Source organism: Salvelinus fontinalis, chromosome 5, assembly GCF_029448725.1.
Source record: "Salvelinus fontinalis isolate EN_2023a chromosome 5, ASM2944872v1, whole genome shotgun sequence".
Lineage (NCBI taxonomy): Eukaryota > Metazoa > Chordata > Actinopteri > Salmoniformes > Salmonidae > Salvelinus > Salvelinus fontinalis.
The window spans coordinates 8,863,296-8,891,244 of record NC_074669.1 but is presented as its reverse complement, the minus strand read 5'-3'; the positions used below and the strand labels follow the sequence as shown (position 1 = coordinate 8,891,244).

At 42.6% G+C, this 27,949-nt stretch overlaps 1 protein-coding gene across 1 annotated transcript; it reads left to right on the top strand.

Annotated features, from left to right (window-relative positions):
* Positions 1 to 16,133: 16,133 nt before the first annotated feature.
* Positions 16,134 to 27,164, top strand: LOC129855038 (arg8-vasotocin receptor-like). The gene is made up of 2 exons (XM_055922292.1): positions 16,134 to 17,291; positions 23,016 to 27,164. The coding sequence occupies exons 1-2, from the start codon at positions 16,343 to 16,345 to the stop codon at positions 23,276 to 23,278; spliced, it is 1,212 nt and encodes a 403-aa protein (XP_055778267.1). The 5' UTR covers positions 16,134 to 16,342; the 3' UTR covers positions 23,279 to 27,164.
* Positions 27,165 to 27,949: the final 785 nt, after the last annotated feature.

Here is a 27,949-nt window from a genome sequence, read left to right as displayed (position 1 = left end):
CGTCCCTGGTCCCTGTGTTGTTGGCTCAGCTCAGGGGGCTCTGCTGGCCGGGCCCCATGGGTTACCTAGTTGTAACTTCATGCCATGGTTTTCTCCCTAAAAAGCCCCATATTCCTTATGTAGTGCACTACTTTTGACCAGAGCCCCATGGGGAAGTAGGGGTGCTATAGCACCCTCTGAAAAATCATAATAAAAAAACTATATATATATACAGTGTGGCAAAAAAGTATTTAGTCAGCCACCAATTGTGCAAGTTCTCCCACTTAAAAAGATGAGAGAGGCCTGTAATTTTCATCATAGGTACACTTCAACTATGACAGACAAAATGAGAAGAAAAAAAATCCAGAAAATCACATTGTAGGATTTTTTATGAATTTATTTGCAAATTATGGTGGAAAATATAATTTGGTCACCTACAAACAAGCAAGATTTCTGGTTCTCACAGACCTGTAACTTCTTATTTAAGAGGCTCCTCTGTCCTCCACTCGTTACCTGTATTAATGGCACCTGTTTGAACTTGTTATCAGTATAAAAGACACCTGTCCACATCCTCAAACAGTCACACTCCAAACTCCACTATGGCCAAGACCAAAGAGCTGTCAAAGGACACCAGAAACAAAATTGTAGACCTGCACCAGGCTGGAAAGACTGAATCTGCAATAGGTAAGCAGGTTGGTTTGAAGAAATCAACTGTGGGAGCAATTATTAGGAAATGGAAGACATACAAGACCACTGATAATCTCCCTCGATCTGGGGCTCCACGCAAGGTCTCACCCCGTGGGGTCAAAATGATCACAAGAACGGTGAGCAAAAATCCCAGAACCACACGGGGGGACCTAGTGAATGACCTGCAGAGAGCTGGGACCAAAGTAACAAAGCCTACCATCAGTAACACACTACGCCGCCAGGGACTCAAATCCTGCAGTGCCAGACGTGTCCCCCTGCTTAAGCCAGTACATGTCCAGGCCCGTCTGAAGTTTGCTAGAGAGCATTTGGATGATCCAGAAGAAGATTGGGAGAATGTCATATGGTCAGATGAAACCAAAATATAACTTTTTGGTAAAAACTCAACTCGTCGTGTTTGGAGGACAAAGAATGCTGAGTTGCATCCAAAGAACACCATACCTACTGTGAAGCATGGGGGTGGAAACATCATGCTTTGGGGCTGTTTTTCTGCAAAGGGACCAGGACGACTGATCCGTGTAAAGGACAGAATGAATGGGGCCATGTATCGTGAGATTTTGAGTGAAAACCTCCTTCCATCAGCAAGGGCATTGAAGATGAAACGTGGCTGGGTCTTTCAGCATGACAATGATCCCAAACACACCGCCCGGGCAACGAAGGAGTGGCTTCGTAAGAAGCATTTCAAGGTCCTGGAGTGGCCTAGCCAGTCTCCAGATCTCAACCCCATAGAAAATCTTTGGAGGGAGTTGAAAGTCCGTGTTGCCCAGCAACAGCCCCAAAACATCACTGCTCTAGAGGAGATCTGCATGGAGGAATGGGCCAAAATACCAGCAACAGTGTGTGAAAACCTTGCGAAGACTTACAGAAAACATTTAACCTCTGTCATTGCCAACAAAGGGTATATAACAAAGTATTGAGATAAACTTTTGTTATTGACCAAATACTTATTTTCCACCATAATTTGCAAATAAATTCATTAAAAATCCTACAATGTGATTTTCGGGATTTCTTTTTCTCATTTTGTCTGTCATAGTTGAAGTGTACCTATGATGAAAATTACAGGCCTCTCTCATCTTTTTAAGTGGGAGAACTTGCACAATTGGTGGCTGACTAAATACTTTTTTGCCCCACTGTATATATATACAGTATATACTACCGATCAAAAGTTTGTGGTCACTTAGAAATGTCCTTGTTTTCCATGAAAACATACATGAAATTAGTTGCAAAATGGATAGGAAATATAGTATAATGATTTTTAATTGAAATAATAATTGTGTCCTTCAAACTTTGCTTTTGTCAAAGAATCCTCCATTTGCAGCAATTACAGCCTTGCAGACATTTGGCATTGTAGTTGTGAATTTGTTGAGGTAATCTGAAGAGATTTCACCCCATGCTTCCTGAAGCACCTCCCACAAGTTGGATTGGCTTGATGGTCACTTCTTATGTACCATATGGTCAAGCTGCTCCCACAACAGCTAAATAGGGTTGAGATCCGGTGACTGTGCTGGCCACTCCATTATAGACAGAATACCAGCTGACTGCTTCTTCCCTAAATATCTATTGCATAGTATGGAGCTGTGCTTTGGGTCATTGTCCTGTTGTAGGAGGGAATTGGCTCCAATTAAGGGTCGTCCACAGGGTATGTCATGACGTTGCAAAATGGAGTTATAGTCTTCCTTCTTCAAGATCCCTTTTACCCTGTACAAATCTCCCACTTTACCACCACCAAAGCACCCCCAGACCATCACATTGCCTCCACCATGCTTGACAGATGGCATCAAGCACTCCTTCAGCATCTTTTCATTATCTCACGAATGTTCTTCTTTGTGATTCGAACATCTCAAACTTAGATTTGTCTGTCCATAAAAAAAATATATAATCTTCCTCTGTCCAGTGTCTGTGTTCTTTGCCCATCATAATCTTTTCTTTTTAATGGCCAGTCTGAGATATGGCTTTTTCTTTGCAACTCTGCCTAGAAGGCCAGTATCCCGGAGTTGCCTCTTCACTGTTGACATTGACACTGTTTTTTTGCGGGTACTATTTAATGAAGCTGCCAGTTGAGGACTTGTGAGGCGTTTGTTTCTCAAACTAGAAACTGTAATATACCTGTCCTCATGCTCAGTTGTGCATCAGGGAGTAGTACACAGCGCTGTACGAGATCATCAGTTTCTTGGCAATTTCTCGCATGGAATAGCATTCATTTCTCAGAACAAGAATAGACTGATGGGTTTCAGAAGAAAGTTCTTTGTTTCTGGTCATTTTAAGCCTGTAATTGAACCCACAAACGCTGATGCTCCAGATACTATAAAGAAGGCCAGTTTTATTGCTTCTTTGATCATCACAACTGTTTTCAGCTGTGCTAACATAATTGCAAAATTATTTTCTAATGATCAATTAGCCTTTTAAAATTATAAACTTGGATTAGCTAACACAATGTGCCATTGGAACACAGGAGTGATGGTTGATGGAAATGGGTCTCTGTATGCCTATGTAACTAGGCCAGCAGCATACCACCCTGCATACCACTGCTGGCTTGCTTCTGAAACTAAGCAGGGTTGGTCCTGGTCAGTCCCTGGATGGGAGACCAGATGCTGCTGGAAGTGGTGTTGGAGGGCCAGTGGGAAGCACTCTTTCTTCTGGTCTAAAAAATATACCCCAGGGCAGTGATTGGGGACACTTCCCTGTGTATGGTATTGTCTTTTGGATGGGACGTAAAATGGGTGTCCTGACTCTCTGAGGTCATTAAAGATCCCATGGCATTTATTGTAAGAGTAGGGGTGTTAACCCCGGTGTCCTGGCTAAATTCCCAATCTGGCCCTCAAACCATCACAGTCACCTAATAATCCTCAGCTTACAATTGGCTCATTCACCCCCCTCCTCTCCCCTGTAACTATTCCCCAGGTCGTTGATGTAAATGAGAACGTGTTCTCAGTGAACTTACCTGGTAAAATAACGGATAAATAAATATTCCATTAAAAAAGCTACAATAGTAATTTACAACATTAACAATGTCTGATCAATTTGATGTTATTTTAATAAACTTTTTTTTTGTGCTTTTCTTTCAGAAACAAGTCAATTTCTAAGTGACCTCAAACTTTTGAACATTAGTGTATTTACAGTACCAGTCAAAATGTTGGACACACCTACTCATTCCAGGGTTTTCTTTATTCGTACTATTTTCTACATTGTAGAATAATAGTGAAGACATCAAAACTATGAAATAAGACATATGGAATGATGTAGTAACCATAAAAGTGTAAAACAAATCAAAAGATTTTTCGAAGTAGCCACCCTTTGCCTTGATGACAGCTTTACACACTTTTGGCATTCTCTCAACCAGCTTCACGAGGTAGTCCACAGACGCTTATATTTTGGTTTCCTCTCCACCTCTCAGCGAGGCATCGTGGTCTCTCCAGCTATCCTTCGGATTGGTCGCAACATGAGAAAAACAGGCAGCAGTCCCCTGCGAGGTCACATAGCCCTGTTAGAGAATGATGAAGGGTTTTTAATATAATGTATTTTTTATGTACATAGCCACATGTGGGTTTGACGGGACATCAGTGTGGAATGTTTGGGGAGGGGGGGGGGGGGGTGAAAGCATAACTTATAGATCCAATGAGAAACCAAAAACACACAGATCTAATTCTCTGGGTTTGTTAGCTGGCTGGTCACAGGGATACAACCTGTTAGTCAAGCTCCACTTCAGAGCTACTGCAGAGTGAGGAACCCTTCAGCCCAATCTGTCAGTGGTGGCTCAAGCCAACTTGGACAGATGTGTGTACACTGTATCTGTCTGTCTGTCTGTCTGTCTGTCTGTCTGTCTGTCTGTCTGTCTGTCTGTCTGTCTGTCTGTCTGTCTGTCTGTCTGTCTGTCTGTCTGTCTGTCTGTCTGTCTGTCTGTCTGTCTGTCTGTCTGTCTGTCTGTCTGTCTGTCTGTCTGTCTGTCTGTCTGTCTGTCTGTCTGTCTGTCTGTCTGTCTGTCTGTCTGTCTGTCTGTCTGTCTGTCTGTCTGTCTGTCCGTCTGTCCGTCTGTCCGTCTGTCCGTCTGTCCGTCTGTCCGTCTGTCCGTCCGTCCGTCCGTCCGTCCGTCCGTCCGTCCGTCCGTCCGTCCGTCCGTCCGTCCGTCCGTCCGTCCGTCCGTCCGTCCGTCCGTCCGTCCGTCCGTCCGTCCGTCCGTCCGTCCGTCCGTGTGTGTGTGTGTGTGTGTGTGTGTGTCTGGCCAGATGCATCTGTTGTGTACGTGTGTAATGTGTTTACATCAGCCGTTGTTCCTGCATAATGTGTATGCATCTGTATCCTGGGGCTAGTGCGATAAAGACGTAAACAGACATGGTGTCCTGGGGCGTTTAGCATTGGAGCGGAGGAGTTCCGGTCCAAGATGACTGAGTGGGATCAGAGGGCTGGCCGTCCCTTTCCTGTCCCCACAGAGAGGAGAGGGATATGGGGACAGAGTGGGGGGTTAACCAATGAGGACATTAAACTAGTACTCTATATTCTCCTGATAAATGATCCGATGTATTGATAGCTCATACATTCCCATGAGGGATAAACAATCCAGTTCACTTGACTCATTCACACAGACTTGCCAAAGAAGATTTTCCATTCAGCAATCAATCTTCATTCAAATAACTGTCTCGTGATGTGGGTGTAGTGGGCTTTTATGGTTTGTCTTGGATGCAACTTGTCTCATTATCTGTGACCGCTGATGGTAACATATATCAGTTAAATGTGGATTGTAGTGATTACAACAGTAAGCTCTATATGTGAACACTGGACAACCAACATCCTACTACACAATCAATAAGCTGTTTATACCCAAACGGTAACTCTGGAATCGGATCATTTCCCCTAAAGCGAATTACGTACATTTTTAACCCGCTTCAGGATTAGATTATCATCCTAGAAGGATGATGGAAATTGTGCTTTGTTCAGGGAACAGCTATTTCTCAATTTAGTAACATTTCAAAGAGCAAACAGTTAGTTGGTTGAGTAACGCTGCTCATAGCTCCAAGCAACAGCAGCTCAGACTTAAACTTATTTTACCAAGGAAATCACTTCAATCATTTTTGGAGCACACTGTACAGAGCCGTCAAAGATTTAGCGGTAACACTTCACTTGACAGCCAGCGCTATAACACGTTATGACACGGTCATAACCAATGTTCCCTCATTTTTTTCGCAACTGAGCAAATTTCAGGTCTGCTGTGTGCAAACTTGCACGTTGTGAAATTCTGTGAAACTTCAGACAAGGAGTGACTGAAAATGTTGTTGTGTTGTTTGATGCAAGAAACCCCTTTACAAAATCAAATGCATTATTATGCCCATACCATTATTACAGAGAATCAGATAAATTATGCTACCCTCTGCCAATTGGCTACTTAGCTTTGTCGTGTCTTTGGCATCATTAAAGTGAAGACTTATTTTATCAAATCAATTCTCTGTAATTATTATTACGTGATTAAACTAATCATGTAAATGTAATTAACTAGGAAGTCGGGGCACCAAGGAAAATATTCAGATTACAAAGTTATAATTTTCCTAATATAACTTTTCAGATATTTTTATATCTGATGAATTAGTCTTCTAATTAATGAATCATTCTTTACCTCACGTTAGTCTCATTCCGAACGTCGTACATCGTTGGTTATCTGCACGAACCCAGTCTTTACTATAAATCATCCATACATCAATTGTCTTAATTATTTATTTACTAATTAACTAAATAATCACAGAAATGCACAAACAAACAAACAGTAGATGGTTACAAGGAAATGATAGGGAATGTTCCCTAGTGGGCTAAACCGATATGGCGGCTTGGTTGGTTAAGGGAAGTGGGTGTGGACTGAGAAGGCCGGGAAAAACCAGTCACTACACAGTTGATAATTATTATAATTGAAATGCTAATCCTTTGCACATGAACGCTCACTCATTCGGGAATAATTGCAATCAATATATATTTACGCTTAGTGTGTCGTCGGGATCTCTGTTGGAATCGTCCGTCTTCCTGTCGGAAAGTTCAAAGTCTCTCTCCCTCCCATGAAGTCTTTCGTTGTTAGAATGGATACTTCAGAGTCCCATTTAGAAATGTTCTTATAGAATAGATGTTTCGGCGGTTGTCGGTCTCGCATTCAGTCGACATAAATTCTAGCTGCAGACTTGTAATTAGTATTGAAGATTTGCTCTTATTCTGTCGGTATCGATAGTCTCAGAGTTTAACCATTTCCACCAGTGTAGCCAATGCTCCACGTGGTTGGTTAGGAATTCAACAACCGAGGAATGCATGGTCTCTACACAAACCTTAGCCCTCTCGGTAATCGAGGTGCGCTTGGTCTGAAGTGGGCTTCTCCAGTGGTTTGACCCATCATCAGTTTCCATAACATATTGAATACAGCTCAGTGGTTTGACCCATCATAAGTTTCCATAACATATTGAATACAGCTTAGTGGTTTGACCATCATCAGTTTCCATAACATATTGAATACAGCTCAGTGGTTTGACCCATCATCAGTTTCCATAACATATTGAATACAGCTCAGTGGTTTGACCCATCATCAGTTTCCTTAACATATTGAATACAGCTCAGTGGTTTGACCCATCATAAGTTTCCATAACATATTGAATACAGCTTAGTGGTTTGACCCATCATCAGTTTCCATAACATATTGAATACAGCTCAGTGGTTTGACCCATCATCAGTTTCCATAACATATTGAATACAGCTCAGTGGTTTGACCCATCATAAGTTTCCATAACATATTGAACACAGCTCAGTGGTTTGACCCATCATCAGTTTCCATAACATATTGAATACAGCTCAGTGGTTTGACCCATCATAAGTTTCCATAACATATTGAATACAGCTCAGTGGTTTGACCCATCATAAGTTTCCATAACATATTGAATACAGCTCAGTGGTTTGACCCATCATCAGTTTCCATAACATATTGAATACAGCTCAGTGGTTTGACCCATCATAAGTTTCCATAACATATTGAATACAGCTCAGTGGTTTGACCCATCATAAGTTTCCATAACATATTGAATACAGCTCAGTGGTTTGACCCATCATAATGCTCCCATAACATATACAGCTCAGTGGTTTGATTTATTTTAGTTTTTTTCTCAATCAAGTTGAAAATTGCATGGAAAACCAAGTGGACAGAATTATTTATAATTTATAGTGAATTATTTAGTGGAACGAAATTAAGGAGCTATTCTTAATGACAACTTCTAGTAAGAACTGGTGGAAATTACTCCAAATTACTCAATCCCCTGGAGCACAATGAAAAGAGATGTTGTATATAAGGAGTGATTTATATAGAAGATGACCTATTTTGGTCAGGATAAGCAATAAAAACACAGTAAGTTGATAAATCCATGTAAACAGAACATACCCTGGCAGAGCTGCTGTTATTTTAGGGTGTAAATATGTTTACTTTGTTCAGCACTCTCTTATTATTAACTTTAAAACTAGACAAGCACAATCGATTATTTATTATTTATGGTGAATTATTTAGTAGAACAAAATGAAGGAGCTATTCTTTAACACAACTATTGGTAAATACTGGTGGAAATGACTCCATATGACTTTGTCTTGCATCCCCTGAGCACAAGGAAATGGGATGTGATACATGAGAAGTGATTTAGATCAACAACAAAAACCCAGCAAGTTCATCAACCCATGTAAACAGAACATACCCTGGGAGAGCTGTTATCTTAGTGTACAGTAGATATACTTCAAAAATATATATGTCTCCAGCATATGAAAGCTGTCCAGCCCAGGTGTTGTCTAGCTCAGATGTTGTCTAGCCCAGATGTTGTCTAGCCCAGGTGTTGTCTAGCCCAGGTGTTGTCTAGCCCAGATGTTGTCTAGCCCAGGTGTTGTCTAGCCCAGATGTTGTCTAGCCCAGATGTTGTCTAGCCCAGGTGTTGTCTAGCCCAGGTATTGTCTAGCGCAGATGTTGTCTAGCCCAGGTGTTGTCTAGCCCAGGTGTTGTCTAGCCCAGATGTTGTCTAGCCAAGGTGTCGTCTAGCCCAGGTGTCGTCTAGCCCAAGTGTTGTCTAGCCCAGGTGTTGTCTAGCCCAGGTGTTGTCTAGCCCAGGTGTTGTCTAGCCCAGGTGTTGTCTAGCTCAGGTGTTGTCTAGCCCAGATGTTGTCTTGCCCAGGTGTTGTCTAGTCCAGGTGTTGTCTAGCCCAGGAATTGTCTAGCCCATGTATTGTCTAGCCCAGGTGTTGTTTAGCCCAGGTATTGTCTAGCCCAGGTATTGTCTAGCCCAGGTGTTGTCTAGCCCAGATGTTGTCCAGCCCAGGTGTTGTCTAGTCTAGCCCAGGTGTTGTCTAGCCCAGGTGTTGTCTAGCCCAGGTCTGTCCAGTCTCAGTTATGTAACTATTTGCAGTTATTAAACATGTTGTGTATATACTTTGACGGCCACTGTTTCCTGTGTAAATCTTAAACATACAGAGAAGCCGGTTGATTCAGATAAAAGCGTTTGTTCTCATGATCTTCTCACCGTGCTTCTACACCTGCATTGCTTGCTGTTTGGGTTTTTAGGCTGGGTTTCTGTACAGCACTTCAAGATATTAGCTGATGTACGAAGGGCTATATAAAATAAACTTGATTTTGATTTGATGATACTGGTGTAACGTTCGTTGTCGGAATGAGACCAAAGCGCAGCGTGGAAAGTGTTCATAATTTAATGTTCACAAAAACACTGAAACAAAATGACAAACGGAGAAAACGAAAGCGCACAGTTCTGTCAGGGAAGCAACCTAAACAGAAAACAACACCCCACAAAACCCAAACGGAAAATCACAACTTATATATGATCCCCAATCAGAGACAACAATAGACAGCTGCCTCTGATTGGGAACCACACACTGCAAACAACAAAGAAATAGAAAACATAGATTTTCCCACCCGAGTCACACCCTGACCTAACCAAACATAGAGAATAAATAAGGATCTCTAAGGTCAGGGAGTGACAACTGGAGTCTTCCTGATGTCATTGGACTAAATGTTGCGTAACGTGTCAGGCAGCAGGTACATCTTCCCATGGTTATAAAACCTACTACAATGTTTGCTGAGGCATCCATATACTGTAGTCCTGGAGTGGAAAGTAGAACACGTAGTGCCTGGTTGGCCCTGTCCGGGGGTATCGTCAGACGGGGCCACAGTGTCCCACGACCCTCCCTGTCTCAGCCTTCAGTATATATGCTGCAATAGTTTATGTGCCGGGGAGCTAGGGCCAGTCTGTTATATCTGGTGTAATTCTCTTATCTTATCTGGTGTCCTGTGTGAATTTAAGTAGGCTCCATTTAATTCTCTCTCCCTCCCTCTCTCCCTCTCTCCCTCCCCTCCTGGAGGACCTGAGCCCTAGGACCATGCCTCAGGACTATCTGGCCTGATGAATCCTGGCTGTCTCCAGTCCACCTGGTTGTGTTGCTCCTCCAGTTTCAGCTGTTCTGACTGCGGCTATGGAACCCTGACCTGTTCCCCGGACGTGCTACCTTGTCCCGGACTCTCTCTCTCTCTCTCTCTCTCTCTTACAAGGTAACTCACAACACAACTAATTGGCTCAAAAGTATTAAGAAGGAAAGAAATTCTACAAATGAACTTTTAACAAATAACTTTTAACACTTAACAAGGCACACTTGTTAATTGAAATGCATTCCAGGTGACTACCTCATGAAGATAGCCCTATTTGGTAAAAGACCAAGTCCATATTATGGCAAGAACAGCTCAAATAAGCAAAGAGAAACGACAGTCCATCATTACTTTAAGGCATGAAGGTCAGTCAATACTGAACATTTCAAGAACTTTTAAAGTTTCTTCAAGTGCAGTCACAAAAATCATCAAGCGCTATGATGAAACTGACTCCCATTAGGACCGCCACAGGAAAGGAAGACCCATGTGTGGTTCCCACCGTGAACCTTGGAGGAGGAGGTGTGATGGTGTGGGGTGCTTTGCTGGTTACACTGTCAGTGATTTATTTAGAATTCAAGGCACAGTTAACCAGCATGGCTACCACAGCATTCTGCAGCGATACGTCATCCCATCTGGTTTGCTCTTAGTGGGACTATCATTTGTTTTTCAACAGGAAAATGACTCAACACACCTCCAGGCTGTGTAAGGGCTATTTGACCAAGGAGAGTGATGGAGTGCTGCATCAGATGACCTGGCCTCCACAATCACCCGACCTTAACCCAATTGAGATGGTTTGGGATGAGTTGGACTGCAGAGTGAAGGAAAAGCAGCTAACAAGTGCTCAACATATGTGGGAACTCCTTCAAGACTGTCTGAAAAGCATTCCAGGTGAAGCTGGTTGAGAGAATGCCAAGAGTGTGCAAAGCTGTCATCAAAGCAAAGGGTGGCTACTTTGAAGAATCTCAAATATAAATATATTTGGATTTGTTTAACACTTTTTTGGTTACTACATGATTCCATATTTGTTATTTCATAGTTTTGATGTCTTCACTATTTTTTTGAATTGTATTTTTTCGAAAATAGTCAAAATAAAGAAATACCCTTGAATGAGTAGGTGTGTTCAAACGTTTGACTGGTACTGTATATAAAACGTACAGAAGCCATTATTTATAGCTAGCAGCATCAACAAAAGCCCTGCTCGGTCAATCCACTAACTCTACTTCTGTGAACTTTGTCTTAATCTATAAAAACCTAGATGAAATGTCCTATTTGATTTAGGCTTTAAGTAGAAGACAAATATTCACTTGTAGACATGTAATTGCTGATTTTATGTATAATTGTAATTTAATTTGATGGACAGATACAGTATACAAACACAGTAAAATAAAATGTTTTTCTCCAGGGAGTGAAGTAGACTGGCCTTTGACCTTTCAGGGTGCAGCTCTTTTCCTTCACTTTGTTTATTGAGTTATTGTTGTTTTGACAAATTTCAGAGAGCGTGGGTGTCATATGTAGCCGCTATGAATCATCTCTAATTGAACTCCATGGGGTTGCCTTGTGGAGAAACCATTGTGTAGCCTACCTCTCAGTAAGAGTTTGGGTTACCCCTTTAATACACGGCCGTCACAGATACAAGCCTCCAAGCCAGAGGAAACAAACCCATTTTAACTAAACAATGAGCCGGTGAGAGGAATCCCAGAATCCCAAGGCTTTGTGCACAACTACAAGTTTTAGTTCATAATATATACTAGGTCAGTGGTTAGAGCCAGTATAATGACCTACATCCACAGGTCTAGTAGCCAACTGAAGCTAAAGAGAAGACAGTTTACTGTAAATAACGTGTTTGTCTTGTGAGTGTTATACTTTGTAACCCAGACATGGTGAGACTGATCCTTGTGTGACCCTTTAGTTGATGAAATCCTGAAACTGAAAAGTTTGAATAGGCGAGTTTTGACATTGACAAAAACCTTTTCATCCTGCCCAGTATTTCCTGGCGCTTTCTGCATATAAATAGAAAATTAGGTATTCTTAGTAAAGCAAAAAGATGGATTATATTTTTCATCATTCAAAGCCAATTTGAAACTGTTATGGCATTAATCACATTAGAGACATAAATAAAAGAACAAAAAACAATAGACTCATTTTTAGGAATATTCTATTATACATGAGTATTCCATACAAGGTATGTTTGCTAAGAAAGGAGGTCGACAAAGAATCCACAACATTGCAAGTATAAGCAGAGCCCTAATGAACTCTAAGCCAAGGAGCAATGCCTGCTGTCATTAAGGTGATTTAGAATGTCCGTTCAGGGTGCAGACATAACACACATTCTCTCGCTTCTCTCGGTTCTCTGTTCTTCGGGAAGGAGGGAGGGAGGGACACACGGTTTGGATGGAGGATGTTGAGCAGACAGCCAGACACAACAGGTTCCATTGCTAATCAAACACAGAGAGCCCGAGGCATAATAACAGATCAGTCTCTCCCCTATGAACCCCCAGAAACAGCGCAGAAATGGGAGGGCAGCCCAGGCAGGGGAGGGCAGCCCAGGCAGGGGAGGGCAGCCCAGGCAGGGGAGGGCAGCCCAGGCAGGGGAGGGCAGCCCAGGCAGGGGAGGGCAGCCCAGGCAGGGGAGGGCAGCCCAAGCAGGAGAGGGCAGCCCAGGCAGGGGAGGGCAGCCCAGGCAGGGGAGGGCCGGCTGGGCCGGGCAGGCGAGGGCAGCCCAGACAGGGGAGGGCAGCCCCAACAGGGGAGAGTTACAGCTACAGCAGTCAGTGGCTTAACTTACTAACCCATCCGCTGGCCAAGCCTCAGGCAGCAAACAGAACACAGCTAACCAGAGTTACCCAGAATGGTCTGGGGGGACAGTTCATTAAACAACACAGAGCTTTTAGCAGGGAGACCACAACAAGAAGAACTCCCACTGGGAGTTTGTGGTACAGAGATGTTGTATGTCTATGAGACTGTGGTCTGCAACCCCGTGGCATCAGGGCTGGTCCTCTCAGTGGTTCTGATGCATGAGAATATTAGTGCACTATGACAGAGGATTAGTGGGAACACTTGATGATTCCAGTAAGCCAATTTAACTGAGACACAATTCAGACGAGGTTCCTGTGTGAACTGGAGAATCAGCTTACATCACTGACCACAGCCAGAGTCCTTTCAACTGAGACATTGGTGAAACTACAGTGTCGTGTGGTAGGATGCCAATAGAGGCACATGGCTAGTATCATCACCATGACTAAATGGTTTTGACAGTTGAATGACCACAGCAGTTTTTGTAATCGCCTTTCTGGGGCTATAGTTATTGTGTTGAACGTTACCATGGGTCACTTCAAAACCACACTGGCGTCATTATAATTGTTGGACAAGGAGGAGCTCTAACCAACCGCACAATGACGAGACTCCCTGACCAAACAAGGCCACAGGAGAGGGAGGAAGGAGGGAGGCACTGAGGGAGGTAGAGCGAGTGCAAAAGATTGCGCTGTTGTGAGAATACAGGAACGGTCAATGGGGGCAACAGAGAGAGAAATAAGAGAGTGACAGAGAAGGGAAAGGAAGACAAACATGGTTAAACAATACATCAGTAGTTCATAAAATGTTTACAAGCGGTGTCAAAAAGGAAAGAGACAATGCTACTTCCTGTATTTCCTCAGTAGGCTCTGGGCTGGACCTCTTAGCTGGACCCTGTTATAGTGATAGGGGCAGATGATGATTATTGCAGAGTGTGAGGAACACTCCGTCATGTCTTCATCACAGGGAGGAGAGTTCTGCAGAACATGGCATGCAGAAATACCGGAATCTAATCTCTAACACAACGTTTTTCTTACATTTGTATTCCTTCTTTCTTCCTCTTCACCCAGACTGGGAGGGGAGAATATACACTACACGACCAAAAGTACGTGGACACCTGCTCTTAGAACATCTCATTCCAAAATCATGGGCATTAATTTGGAGTTTGTCCCCCCTTTGCTGCTATAACAGCCTCCACTTCTGGGAAGGCTTTCACTAGATGGCGAAGCACGATTATTCACTATAGAGGACCCGTTTCCACACTCCAAAGTCAAATGGTGGCGAGCTTTACACCACTCCAGTTAATGCTTGGCATTGCGCATGGTGATCTTAGGCTTGTCTGCGTGCAGCTGCTCGGCCATGGAAACCGCCGTTGTTACTCCTAAACGTTTCCACTTCACAATAACAGCACTCACAGTTGACAGGGGAAGCTCTAGCAGGGCAGAAATTTGACAAACTAACTTGTTGGAAAGGTGGCATCCTATGACGGTGCCACGTTGAAAGTCACTGAGCCCTTCACTAAGGCATTCTACTGCCAATGTTTGTCTGTGGAGATTGCATGGCTGTGTGCTCAATTTTCTACACTTGTCAGCAACGGGTGTGGCTGAAGTAGGCAAATCTACTAATTTGAAGGGGTGTTCACATACTTTTGTATATACAGTGTATTTTGGAAAAATGCGATTTCTGTCTGATCATTTCATTCTCACATATCTGATACTGTGAGATAACTGGTGTGTTTGGTCCTTGTCTGTGATGTGGCAGAAAGGCAAGCCCTGTCATTGAGCTTTATACAGCAGAGGAGCATTGGACTCTACGGCACCATTCACTGTGGATCAGACTTATTATGAAATATCTGACCCTGAAATATTATGCCTCTGTTTTGTTTTGTACAGTTGAGAACCTTATTTGGTCTTTGAAGTTGATTTCTCTGGCACACTATGCATTTAGATATTAATCTAAAGATGTATGTACACAGGTTACATCAACACATTTCAAGAGCACTGATTTTTACATCAAAGTTTAAACATAGCCAATATAACAACATTTCAAGAGCACCGATTTTAACATCAAAGTTTAAACAGTTCATCAGTGTCTTGATTATAAAGCTGCCACAGCTAAGGTGAACTGAGCTGTGCACAAGCTGCATCAAAGCCAACATTCCAGCTTCCATTTCAACTAATGTCTATCTGTTAACATCACCAAGAGAAAGGCTTTTGGAGTGTATATTCCATATCTAACTCATGTTCCACATCTAACCAAATAGGCCTACAAATGGATATGCATACTATTGCATACACAGTATATTGTTATTTTTTGTAAATAGTTGTTTTTAAGGGTTGGTTTATAAAAAAATAAACAACTTGGTATATGCTTTGTCAGCTGAGCCTCTTTCAGCCAGCCTCTCAGTAGACTAGAGGGAAAATAAATTGTTTATAATGGTAGTATTTTCATTTTGTTTGAGGCGATTGAGGCGATTTTCTTGATTTCATTCTGTATTCAAATTGTAAAATTGTGTATCTCAATTATTTAGGCCTAGATTCAATCAGATCAAGTGTAACCCATAGCTGAAGTTTTGGTGGTGTCAGATGTGTAAGCTGCGTTGGAGCTGCATTTCAAATCATTGAGTTCAGAACGAAAAAGTGTAGGCTGTATATAAATAATTATAATTAAGCGAAATACAAATGTAGGACTTGATTCCTGTCTGAGGTGTTCATAATAGTCCGAGGAGTGGCAGGTAGCCTCGTGGTTAGAGCGTTGGGCTAATAACAGAAAGGTTGTTGGATCGATCCCCCGAGCTGACATGGTAATAGTCTGTCGTTCCTCCCCTGAACAAGGCAGTTAACCCACTGTTCCCCGGTAGGCCGTCATTGTAAATAAGAGGTTGATCTTGACTGACTTGCCTAGTTACAGTTTAAATGGAATACATCAAGCATTCCGCAATTGTTCACGGTATTATATGGAACGGGATTCCTGTAAGAGGTTTTAAACAATTGTACATGTTAAACTGTATTTTAGCAACCGAATATTTTACATTACCGAATATTTTACATTTCGAATTGATTTACCATACACCATTTACATGCTTTGTTTGTGTAATTCCAGTTCCAATGCGATAATGTTTTGTCACACAAAACATACATTTTCAAAGATGGACTTCAAACTATTATGTTAAGAGGCGGTTTGGTAATGTGGGGGGGTTGTGTCCAGTTTTGCGCAACATGACTGACTGTATGCCATAGGATACACAAGTGGGTATGGCTACAACAGCACAAGGCGTGGTGGCCGAAATTTGATTCGCGTTTAAAAGGCCCAGCAGCTCAGAAACCAAGAAGAGTCCTTTCCCTTTAGAGTCAGGTAGCTCCTTATTTGGCATACGGAGATTCACACAACTCTGCCCCTCTGGAACTGTAACTAGGGCCAAAGCGCGCACAGAGGGTTTGTGCAATGCACACTCCCGTCCATGGGCTCCTCTTCAACGGAGTCAACCAGTCTCTGGTTTTCAGTCCTACGGATGACCCGATCATGGGGATCCTTGGCAATGGCACCGTCCTCCCGAACGGGAGCGATCCTTTTGGAAGAAACGAAGAGGTCGCCAAAATAGAGATAACGGTCCTCAGCATCACCTTTGTGGTGGCTGTGATTGGGAACGTCAGTGTCTTGCTGGCCATGTTCAACACTAAGAAAAAGAAGTCGAGAATGCACCTCTTCATCCGGCACCTCAGCATAGCTGACCTGGTGGTCGCTTTCTTCCAGGTCCTGCCGCAGCTCTGCTGGAAGATCACCTTTCGCTTCTACGGGCCAGATGTCCTGTGCAGGATAGTGAAGCACCTCCAGGTGATGGGCATGTTCGCCTCCACCTACATGATGGTGATGATGACCTTGGACCGTTACATCGCCATCTGCCACCCTCTGAAGACCCTTCAGCAGCCCACCCAGCGGTCCTATATTATGATCATCAGCACCTGGATGTGTAGTCTGGTCCTCAGCATACCGCAATACTTTATCTTCTCTCTGAGTGAAATCAAGAACGGTTCGGTTGTCTACGACTGTTGGGGCCACTTCATAGAACCGTGGGGTGTAAAGGCGTACATCACTTGGATAACCGTCAGTATATTCGTAATCCCAGTGTTCATTCTGATGATATGCTACGGGTTCATCTGCCACAGCATATGGAAGAACATAAGGTATAAAACCAGAAACACACACGCGGGTGTTGCGTCTAAAAACGGTCTGATGGGAATTAACTCTGTTAGCAACGTTACTACTATATCCAGAGCGAAATTGAGAACTGTCAAAATGACTTTTGTGATTGTCCTGGCTTACATAATATGCTGGTCACCTTTTTTCATCGTGCAGATGTGGTCGGTGTGGGATGAGAATTTCGCATGGGACGGTAAGTGACTTCTCTGTATTGGGAAAGGTAGGTTCGATTGCGCACACAAAATCAAAAGGTGAACCTTGATATACAATTAATAACATGAGCTATCTTCACTCAAGTATGTTTCTCTCCCTCTACTAATAACTCATGTTAAAGCCACAGTCTATATAGGGGATTACGCAAAGTGTTTGGTGATGTATCCATTCTGTGCCCCCCAAAATATTGTTTTTACTAATTAACTGGGATGAATATCCACATACGTGGAATATGTATACAATTGAAGCAGAATACAAAAAATCTCATACTCAATTCGTGCAAATATTTACAAAAGGTATTTTGTGCGTTTTTGTGTGGCTTAATTCGCGTGAAAATACATATATTGTTGTGCGACTTCATTCATAGGAAAATACATTTTATGGGGGCAAATTTCGGAACAATCTTTTGAAAGTTATTAGCGCAATGCATGTTGGGCAATGGTGTTCTACACTGCCTTTTTTTGTCTCTCACATTTATTTATATAAAATAACAAATATGTTAACAACCCAATATTTTTTATCAACCAAGTTGTCACCAAAATAATAATAATAATATATTAGTAGCCTTACGTTGTTTTTTAATTGAATGACAATACTGTTTTCTATGCTTGTTTTCGCTTAATACCTTGGGGTACTGGTGCACTTGTAGTCACAAACGCGCTTTTTCGTGTAGACAAGAGTAGGCCTACACGAGTTCGTGGAGTCTACATTACGACATTTTCTTCATAATGCATTTATTACAGGGCTCCACTTTCTCGTTTACATTTCATCATTTCGTTCATAATGCATTTTCAACAAGGCTATGTCCAATTTTATTGGAGAAAAAAACATGCTTTTTTTGTGAGATAGATGAAGGTATTTGATTGGGGAATGGGGATACATTTGTATGATGGGAAACTATAATACACACCATTATACACACACACACAAACACTTACATACACACTCACTTTGTTTATACACATGTTATAGCCAACTCTTAAAATGTTTATGAATTATTTTTTATAAAATATTTGTATCTACTTGTCATGTATTCATTATCTTTAACTGGTTAAATGTTTATAGTTTGCATGTTTCAGTAATGATTAACATGGTTAAATTATCGTAAATCTTGATTTAGCTTTTGGTATATTTGACATTTTTATACCTATTCTTTATTTCCAATTAAGAAAGCAATAATTAATCAACACACTACTGTAAATAAATGGACATTATCAGTTATAAAACGGAAATTGCTATCTGTAAATAAATGGTGAGAAATGCTCAGTCTGAAGCCATTCAGCTATGGGTTTCACAGCCCTTTAATAACGATACAAGTTATATCACCTTAAAAAGGGTTTATGTACAACCTATGGAGTATAAGATGTTAGGAATAGTGGTATAGGAGAGTCTGACATGAATGAAATACCCTAACCCTAAGCTATGTTCAATGTCAGCAGCAATTTCTAGTGAGAAATGTTCAGTCTGAAGCCATTCAGCTATGGGTTTCACAGCCCTATAATAAGGATACAAGTTATATCACCTTAAAAAAAGTATTTTTTACAACCTCTGGGGCATAACATGTTGGGCAAAGTGGTATGGGAGAGTCTGACATATAACCCCTAACTTGACTTCAGTCTTCGCCAATGAGAACCAAGAGAGGCGTAGCTTTGTTCTTCATGACTGGGAAAGGCTTTGATTCTAGTCCGTAGAAAATCCTGCATCCATCTCATTAGATCAGAATAGGATAGATCAACAGTGATTCATATTACTGGTTTGCATCCAAAAAAAGGCTATTTGTATTTTGCTGCATAACACAAATTATTTGTCTACCCATATGATGTGGATCATTGTCAGGTCATTAGATATATAAGCTTCAGTAACAAAAGAACACTATGGTTGTAATAACACTTTAAACAGGTAGTTTTACATTTTTTCATATTTTTTATTTAACCTTTATTTAACTAGGCAAAACAGTTAATAACACATTCTTATTTACAATGACGGCCTACCAAAAGGCAAAAGGCCTCTTGCGGGTACGGGGGCTGGAATTAAAAATAAAAATGAATTAAATAAAAATATAGGACAAAACACACATCACGACAAGAGAGACAACACAACACTACATGAAGAGAGACCTAAGACAACAACATAGCAAGGCAGCAACACATGACACAGCATGGTAGCAACACAACATGACAACAACATGGTAGTGTAACAGTATAACTTTAGTCCATCCCCTCGCACCGACGCGAACCAGGGACCCTCTGCACACATCAACAACAGTCACCCACCCAGCATCGTTACCCATCGTTCCACAAAAGCCGCGGCCCTTGCAGAGCAAGGGGAAGCACTATTTCAAGGTCTCAAAGCGAGTGACGTCACCGTTTGAAAGGCTATTAGCACGCACCACCGCTAACTAGCTAGCCATTTCACATTGGTTACGTTCACCCCCCTTTCGTCCTCCTCCTTTTCCGCAGCAACCAGTGATCCCGGTCAACAGCATCAATGTAACAGTTTAACTTTACGTCCGTCCCCTCGCCCATACCCGGGCTCAAACCAGGGACCCTCTGCGCACATCAACAACAGTCACCCACGAAGCATCATTACCCATCACTCCACAAAGGCCACGGCCCTTGCATAGCAAGGGGAACCACTACTTCAAGGTCTCAAAGCGAGTGACGTCACCGCTTATTTGTGAGGATAACATCGAGGATGCTTGGAGTCATACTGTCACGTTCCTGACCTGTTTTCCATTGTTTTTGTATGTGTTTAGTTGGTCAAGGCGTGACTTGGGGTGGGCATTCTATGTTATGTGTTTCTATGTTGGGTTAAATGTGTTGCCTGATATGGTTCTCAATTAGAGGAAGGTGTTTGACGTTTTCTCTGATTGAGAACCATATTAAGGTAGGCTGTTCTCACTGTTTGTTTGTGGGTGATTGTTCCTGTGTCTGTGTCTGTATGCACCACACGGGACTGTTTCATGTTTTCGTTCGTTTGTGTAGTCTGTACCTGTTCGTGCGTTCTTCGTGTATATGTAAGTTCTCAAGTTCAGGTCTGTCTACGTCGTTTGTTGTTTTGTAGTTTGTTTAAGAGTTTTACCGTCTTCGTCTGTCTGTAAATCAATTCATTATGTCTTCATTCAACGCTGCGATTGGTCCGACCCTTACTCTAGACAGCCGTTACAGAATCACCCACCAACAAAGGACCAAGCGGCGTGGGAGAAAGCAACAGCGATCGCAGGATTCATGGACATGGGAGGAAATATTGGACGGAAAAGGTCCATGGGCACAGCCAGGAGCATATCGACGCCCTCGTGAAGAGCTGGAGGCAGCTAAAGCCGAGAGGCGGTGGTATGAGGAGGCAGCACGGAAGCGAGGCTGGAAACCTGTGAGTCAAGCCCAAAAATTTCTTGGGGGGGGGGCTACAAGGGAGTGTAGCGAAGTCAGGTAGGAGACCTGCGCCAACTCCCCAAGCTTACCGTGGAGAGCGAGAGTACGGGCAGACACCGTGTTATGCGGTAGAGCGCACGGTGTCTCCTGTACGTGTGCATAGCCGGGGGGGGGTTCCACCTCCCCGCACTGGCAGGGCTAGATTGAGTATTGAGCCGGATGTCATGAAGCCGGCCCAACGCATCTGGCCACCAGTGCGTCTCCTCGGGCCGGCATACATAGCACCAGCCTTACGCATGGTGTCCCCGGTTCGCATACACAGCCCAGTGCGGGTTATTCCACCTCCCCGCACTGGTCGGGCGACGGGGAGCATACAACCGGGTAAGGTTGGGCAGGCTCAGTGCTCAAGGGAGCCAGTACGCCTGCATGGTCCGGTATATCCGGCGCCACGTCCCCGCCCCAGCCCAGTTCCACCAGTGCCGGCACCACGCACCAAGCCTCCTGTGCGTCTCCAGAGCCCTGTTCCTCCTCCACGCACTAGCCCTATGGTGCGTGTCTCCTGCCCATTACCACCAGTGCCTACACCACGCACTAAGCCTCCTGTGCGCCTCCAGAGTCCTGTGCGTCCTGTTGCTGCTCCCCGCACTAGCCTGAAGGTGTGGGTCCTTAGCCCGGTACCTCCAGTTCCGGCACCACGCACCAGGCCTACGGTGCGCCTCAGCCGGCCAGAGTCTGCCGTCTGCCCAGCGGCGCCTGAACTGCCCGTCTGCCCAATGGCACCTGAACTGTCCGTCTGCCCAACGGCGCCTGAACTGCCCGTCTGCCCAACGCCGTCTGAGTTGTCCGTCTGCCAAGCGCCGCATGAACTGCCCGTCTGTACTGAGCCTTCAAAGCCACCCGTCTGTACTGAGCCTTTAAAGCCGCCCGTCTGTCATGATCCTTCAGAGCCATCCGCCAGACAGAAGCCGCTAGAGCCGTCCGCCAGACAGGAGCCGCTAGAGCCGTCCGCCAGACAGGAGCCGCTAGAGCCGTCCGCCAGACAGGAGCAGCCAGAGCCTTCCGCCAGACATGAGCAGTCAGAGCCGCCAGCCAGCCATGAGAAGCCAGAGCCGCCAGCCAGCCATGAGCAGCCAGAGCCGCCAGCCAGCCATGAGCAGCCAGAGCTGCCAGCCAGCCATGAGCATTCCTCTGGGCAGAGGTATTCCTCTGGGCAGAGGCAGTAGGCCTATAATGCTGGCATATGCCCTTAAAATAGCCTAAGTATATAACATGATTGACACGACCGTAATAATTATCATGAAACGCCCATGGAAGTGTCATAAGTGTAAGTCAACATAATTCATTATTTTACATTAACCTGTTTAACTGCATTGATATGTTTTAATTGATCATAGTGCAGACTTGTTATAGTGGCAAATACCATGCAGTTGCACCAGGGGAATTTGAAACAAACTGATTTTTTCCCAGGTCTTCTGTTTCCCCACATTTATTGGTGAATTAATTTCCCATCTTGAAAATGTATCCCCATTCCCCAATCAAATACCTTCATCAATACAACAACAAAAATAAGACAAATAAAGTTTTTTACTCTAATCTGTCAACCATCATAAAATCTGACATAGCACCAGTATCCCAAAATATTTAGCAAAAACAAGCATAGAAAACAGCATTGGCATTAATAAAATAAAAAAAAGTCTACTATACTATTATATGACAACCTGGTTGATTAAAAATATTGGGTTGTTAACACGTTTTTTATATAAATATATAAATAAATGTGGGACACAAAAATGCAGTGTAGAACACCATTGACCAAAATGCATTGCTCCAATAACTTTCAAAAGATTGTTCCGAAGTTTGCCCTCCGAAAATGTATTTTCCTATATATATATAGTCGCAAACAAATTTGTGTGTTTTCACACAAAAATGAACGAAATCTGCTCAAATACTTTTTGTACATATTTGCACAAACTGAGTGTGAGATCGTGTTGATATAATTGTGCATAATCCTTTATTGAGCACCAGGCACACCACACAATTCCGTTACGAAATTTAAACACAGAATACATAGACTCGAAATAATAATAACATCGTTTAAGTGGAAATGTAGCTAAATAGGCATAACATGTATGGTGTCCTGACATCATAGACAAAGTCGTTTTAATCCTGTACCATAACGTGCACTATATGGAGATGTCAGGTGTTTAAATATAGATCAGCATGTTAGCGATTGTGTTTAGTGATTGTGATTTCACGGAACCGTTGATTTATACCACAGCTGTTGGACAAATTAGTTATCTTTGGTAATTTCCTTTTTTTCCGTTTCTTTCCAGAATCTGAGAACACCGCTGTCACACTGTCCGCGCTCCTCGCGAGTCTAAACAGCTGCTGTAACCCGTGGATATACATGATCTTCAGCGGGAATCTTCTTCACGACTTTACTCTCTGTTTCCCGTGCTGTAATAAATTACGCTACAAGTTCAAGAAAGAGGACTCGGACAGCAGTCTCCGGAGAAATACGGTATTGACTAAAATGACCAACCGAAGCCCAACGTGCAGTTCAGGCACTTGGAAAGACAGTGACAACTCCCCCTAGTTCTCCATTCAATCTAGTCAAGCAGAGACCTAACACAACGCGTTAAACGCACAAACACAAGCTAGTGGTTATTTATTGATTGACTCTTATTGACATGACAATTATAAGACTTTCAAGGTACCACTTTATAACGGGTTGAGATACTGACACTGATTGATTGATGTGTCCCTAAAATAGATGAGCGTTACACAGTTGTTTTGGGATATATTGTCTGGATTGTCTGTCAGAAAAACATCTGAAGAATGAAGTCTTGAGAAGTCAGAGTGATAAACCAAAATCACAAAGTGATAAGCTATTTCCTCTGGTAAAACATGTTATAAATTGAAGATATTTTATGTGCCATATAGTCTACTGGCCAGTGTTTCAACAGGTTCCAAACCTGATTCTCTGGAGTCTAATACAGTTTATATGGGTGAAATACATCAGATCTGAATTTGAAAATGTAAAGTAGAAAAGAAACAGATGATCTGAACTATCTAAATACCAACAGCTATATCAGTTGAGTAAAAAAAATAAAAAAATCTAAAACATTCCACACTCCCAGGGTTCTCTTTCCAATGCACAAAGGATTTTCCGGTCTAGGAATTTCTATAGCAAAACCTAGACTAATTCAGATGACAACAGATCTCAGTGACTAAGGACCCTGGATTAGATCACAGGTTGCAGTCTGTGTTGGCCATATTTCCCCAGTGAGCCACTCTCTCAGTGTGAATTAAAAAACGAATTGGGCCTGGATGGCCAGGGGCACACCAGGCCAGGGTGTGGAAAAAAATACAAATAAAAAAACTTTGTTTTTAAAAGTGTGTGGGGGGATTTGTTTTTTTAATCCAGTCGGATAAACACTCAAAACAGCCTACCCGATTAATCGGAGGCGTCCACATGGTCCTAAAGCACACGAGCCTCGTTTTGTATCACATTCCAATTATAAAACTGGGGAGGGGGACAAAAATGCAATTTCAGAATGTGGTGGGGCATGTCTCCCTGTCCCCAGTGAAAGTTGCACCCCTGCTCCAGGCAATGTTCCCTCTAAACTGTGGAGAAATATCAGACCACGGAGAGGAGCCCGAGATTGAATTTAACCTAACTTTCTAGAGCAGTGGTCACCAACGGATCAATCGCAATCGACTGGTCGATCTCCAAGGCTATTCTAGTTGATCGCCAAACATTTCTCTAAAAAACAACAATAATGTTCCTTTTTTTTTTTTTTTTTTTTTTTGCGTTTCGATCTGTTGGCAGTAGTTGCACCTGATTCAGCTGCCCTGCGCAAACTGTTGCTATTTTGAACCATTTCATGTGTCTGAAGGTACAAACTCTGCCTTCCCAGTGGGCACAGAGAGCAAATCAAGCGCAAATATAAACCTACTACTGGCCAATCGAATGTTTATCATGTCTGCAGTGTCGTAGTAACGTAGCTACAGCAAAATTGATACTGTGAGATTTTGAAACATTTAAAACCATGACTAGAGAGAGACTGTCAACGAATACAACAAAGAACTGCTGTTTTTATGATTGAGTTCATGTTTAAGTTCTTACTCAGCACTCAGCACTATTCAACAGTTTTATAAGACATAAAATGCGTTTTCTTCCTATTTCCACTCAGCGTTACAACAAGCACTGAAGCAGTAATGAATGAGAAGGAAAGTGTATCGATAGGCTTGCATTGTTGTTATTATTAGTGGCTTGGGTCTTTTTTAGTATTGAAGAAAAGTTCCCTTTCTTTGTTCATAGGAGTAACAAGATTAATGTGTGCAAGAGGCAGAAATAAAGTTTCAGCAACTCTGTGTCAGTAAAGGAAAGGGAGAATGGAGGGATGTTGAGAGGCGGACCCTCAGCCTGCTGCTCTCTCCCTCCGCTGAGACTGGCCATCAGATGCAGGCACCATCAGCCTAGTAAAATAAAAGTAAAAGGCAAATTATTTAATATAAAGTGCATTCGGGAAGTATTCAAACCTCTTGACTTTTTCCACATTTTGTTACGTTACAGCCTTATTCTAAAATGGAATAAATAAAATATTTTCCTCATCAATCTACACACAATACCCCATAATGACAAAGCAAAAACAGGTATATAGAATAAAAAACATAAATACCTTATTTACATAAGTATTTAGACCCTTTGCTATGAGACTCGAAAATGAGCTCAGGTGCATCCTGCTTCCTTTGATCATCCTTGAGATGTTTCTACAACTTGATTGGAGTCCACCTGTGGTAAATTCAATTGATTGGAAATAATTTGGAATGGCACACATCTGTCTATATAAGGTCCCACAGTTTACAGCGCATGTCAGAGCAAAAACCAAGCCATGAAGTAGAAGGAATTGTTCATGGAGCTCTGAGACAGGATTGTGTTGATGCACAGATCTCGAGGCACAGATCCCAAAGAACACAGTGGCCTCCATCATTCTTAAATGAAATAAGTTTGGAACCACCAAGACTCTTTCTAGAGCTGGCCACCTGGCCAAACTGAGCAATCGGGGGAGAATGGCTTTGGTCATGGAGGTGACCAAGAACCAGATGGTCACTCTGACAGAGCTCCAGAGTTCCTCTGTGGAGATGGGAGAACCTTCCAGAAGGACAACCATCTCTGAAGCACTCCACCAATCAACAAGATTCTCTGGTCTGATGAAACCAAGATTGAAATCTTTGGCCTGAATTGTCTGGAGGAAACCTGGCACCATCCCTATGGTGAAGCATGGTGGTGGAAGCATCATGTTGTGGGGATGTTTTTCAGCGGCAGGGACTGGGAGACTAGTCAGGATCAAGGGAAAGATGAAGGGAGCAAAGTACAGAGAGATCCTTGATGAAAACCTGCTTCAGAGCTCTCAGGACCTCAGACTGGGGCGAAGGTTCACCTTCCAACAGGACAATGACCCTAAGCACACAGCCAAGACAACGCAGGAGTGGCTTAAAGACAAGTCTCTGAATGTCCTTGAGTGGCCCAGCCAAATCTCTGGAGCGACCTGAAAATAGCTGTGCAGTAATGCTCCCCATCCAACCTGACAGAGCTGACAGGATCTGCAGAGAAGAATGGGAGAAACTCCTCAAATACAGGTGTGCCAAGCTTGTAGCGTCATACCCAAGAAGACTTGAGGCTGTAGTCACTGCCAGAGGTGCTTCAACAAAGTACTGAGTAAAGGGTCTGAATACTTATGTTAATGTGATATTTCTTTTTTTAAAGTTTTATACATTTACAAAAAATTCTACAAACCTGTTTTTGCTTTGTCATTATGGGGTATTGTGTGTAGATTGATGAGGGGGGAAAACAATTTAATTGATTTTAAAATAAGGCTGTAAGGTAACAAAATATGGAAAAAGTCAAGGGGTCTGAATACTTTCCAAATGCACTGTATATACTGTGTCACAGTTCCTATCACAGCCTCCACAGCTTAGCAACATTTGAAAAAATACACATTCTACAGCAGGGCTACGTGGGGAAAAAACTCACACATAGAAACACTTCCTGACTTCCTGCCTGGGGAAATCATACGTGCTGTGTTTTGGACATAGCACGCATGATTAAAAAAATTATATTAACAGGCTACACATTTTGCTGTACATACATTCATGCCTATGTATTCTATAGGATGTGACTGACAATACCAGCTTATTTTTTCAATGATTTCATTGTGCCAAGCAAGAGTGTATCAAAAGAAAATACTGACGTAAAATAAAGTATAGTTAAAATAAAGTATATGTTTTCCAATGTATATATTTGTATAGAACCCCTTTTTGCCCATGTTGAAGATATCTATATGAATAATTTATGCAAAGTTGTGTAATGTGACTTCATATCTATTTCCCCTTGCTTGCACGCATTGTAAAGACAATATATATCGCAGAAAATATAAAGAAAATTTGCTATACAAAATTAAAACTTTACATTGTAATGCCTCTGTCTCTTTTTGAAATAAGTAGCAAAGGAGCCACTACTGGTGAGAAGAACACTGTGATGTGTCTGAATTGGCACCCCGTTCCCTATATAGTGCACTGCTTTTTACCAGAGCCTCACATGGCTCAAAAGTAAGTAAAAGTAGTGCCCTATATAGGGAACAGGATGCCAATTTCAGATGCACACTTGGAAATGTGGTAACTGCTGCAGGAGCCTCACTCAGCCTGGGAGGAGGTGCTGTTCAAGGTTTCTGACATCAATTCTCTGTGAGCAGCAGCATGGCATCTCTCTCTCCCCCCCATAGCCCTGACTGGCCATGTATGACCCCCTCCTAATGCATTCCAGACAGACCAAGCCAGGGGTAAATATCAACCACACCTGGGTTCTAATAGGATTCAGGTGGGCAGAGTTGGCATTCTAGAGACTATTTCTTTTTGACTGCAGAGGGAAGGAAAAGCAGCCAACAAGTGCTCAGCATATGTGGGAACTACTTCAAGACTGTTGGAAAAGCATTCCAGGTGAAGCTGGTTGAGAGAATGCCAAGAGTGTGCAAAGCTGTCATCAAGGCAAATAGTGACTGGTTTGAAGAATCTCAAATATAAAATGTATTTTGATTTGTTTTAACACTTTTTTGGTTACTACATGATTCCATATGTGTTATTTCGTAGTTTTGATGTCTTCACTATTTTCCCACAATGTAGAAAAGAGTAAAAAATAAAGAAAAACCCTTGAATGAGTAGGTGTGTTCAAACTTTTGACTAGTACTGTACATTGTACATATAT

Excerpts from the sequence above, each read along its gene's own strand:
- LOC129855038 (XM_055922292.1), top strand. The coding sequence starts at position 16,343 with ATGCACACTCCCGTCCATGGGCTCCTCTTCAACGGAGTCAACCAGTCT. Across the intron at positions 17,292-23,015 it reads TGAGAATTTCGCATGGGACG|AATCTGAGAACACCGCTGTC; the intron begins GTAAGTGACTTC and ends GTTTCTTTCCAG.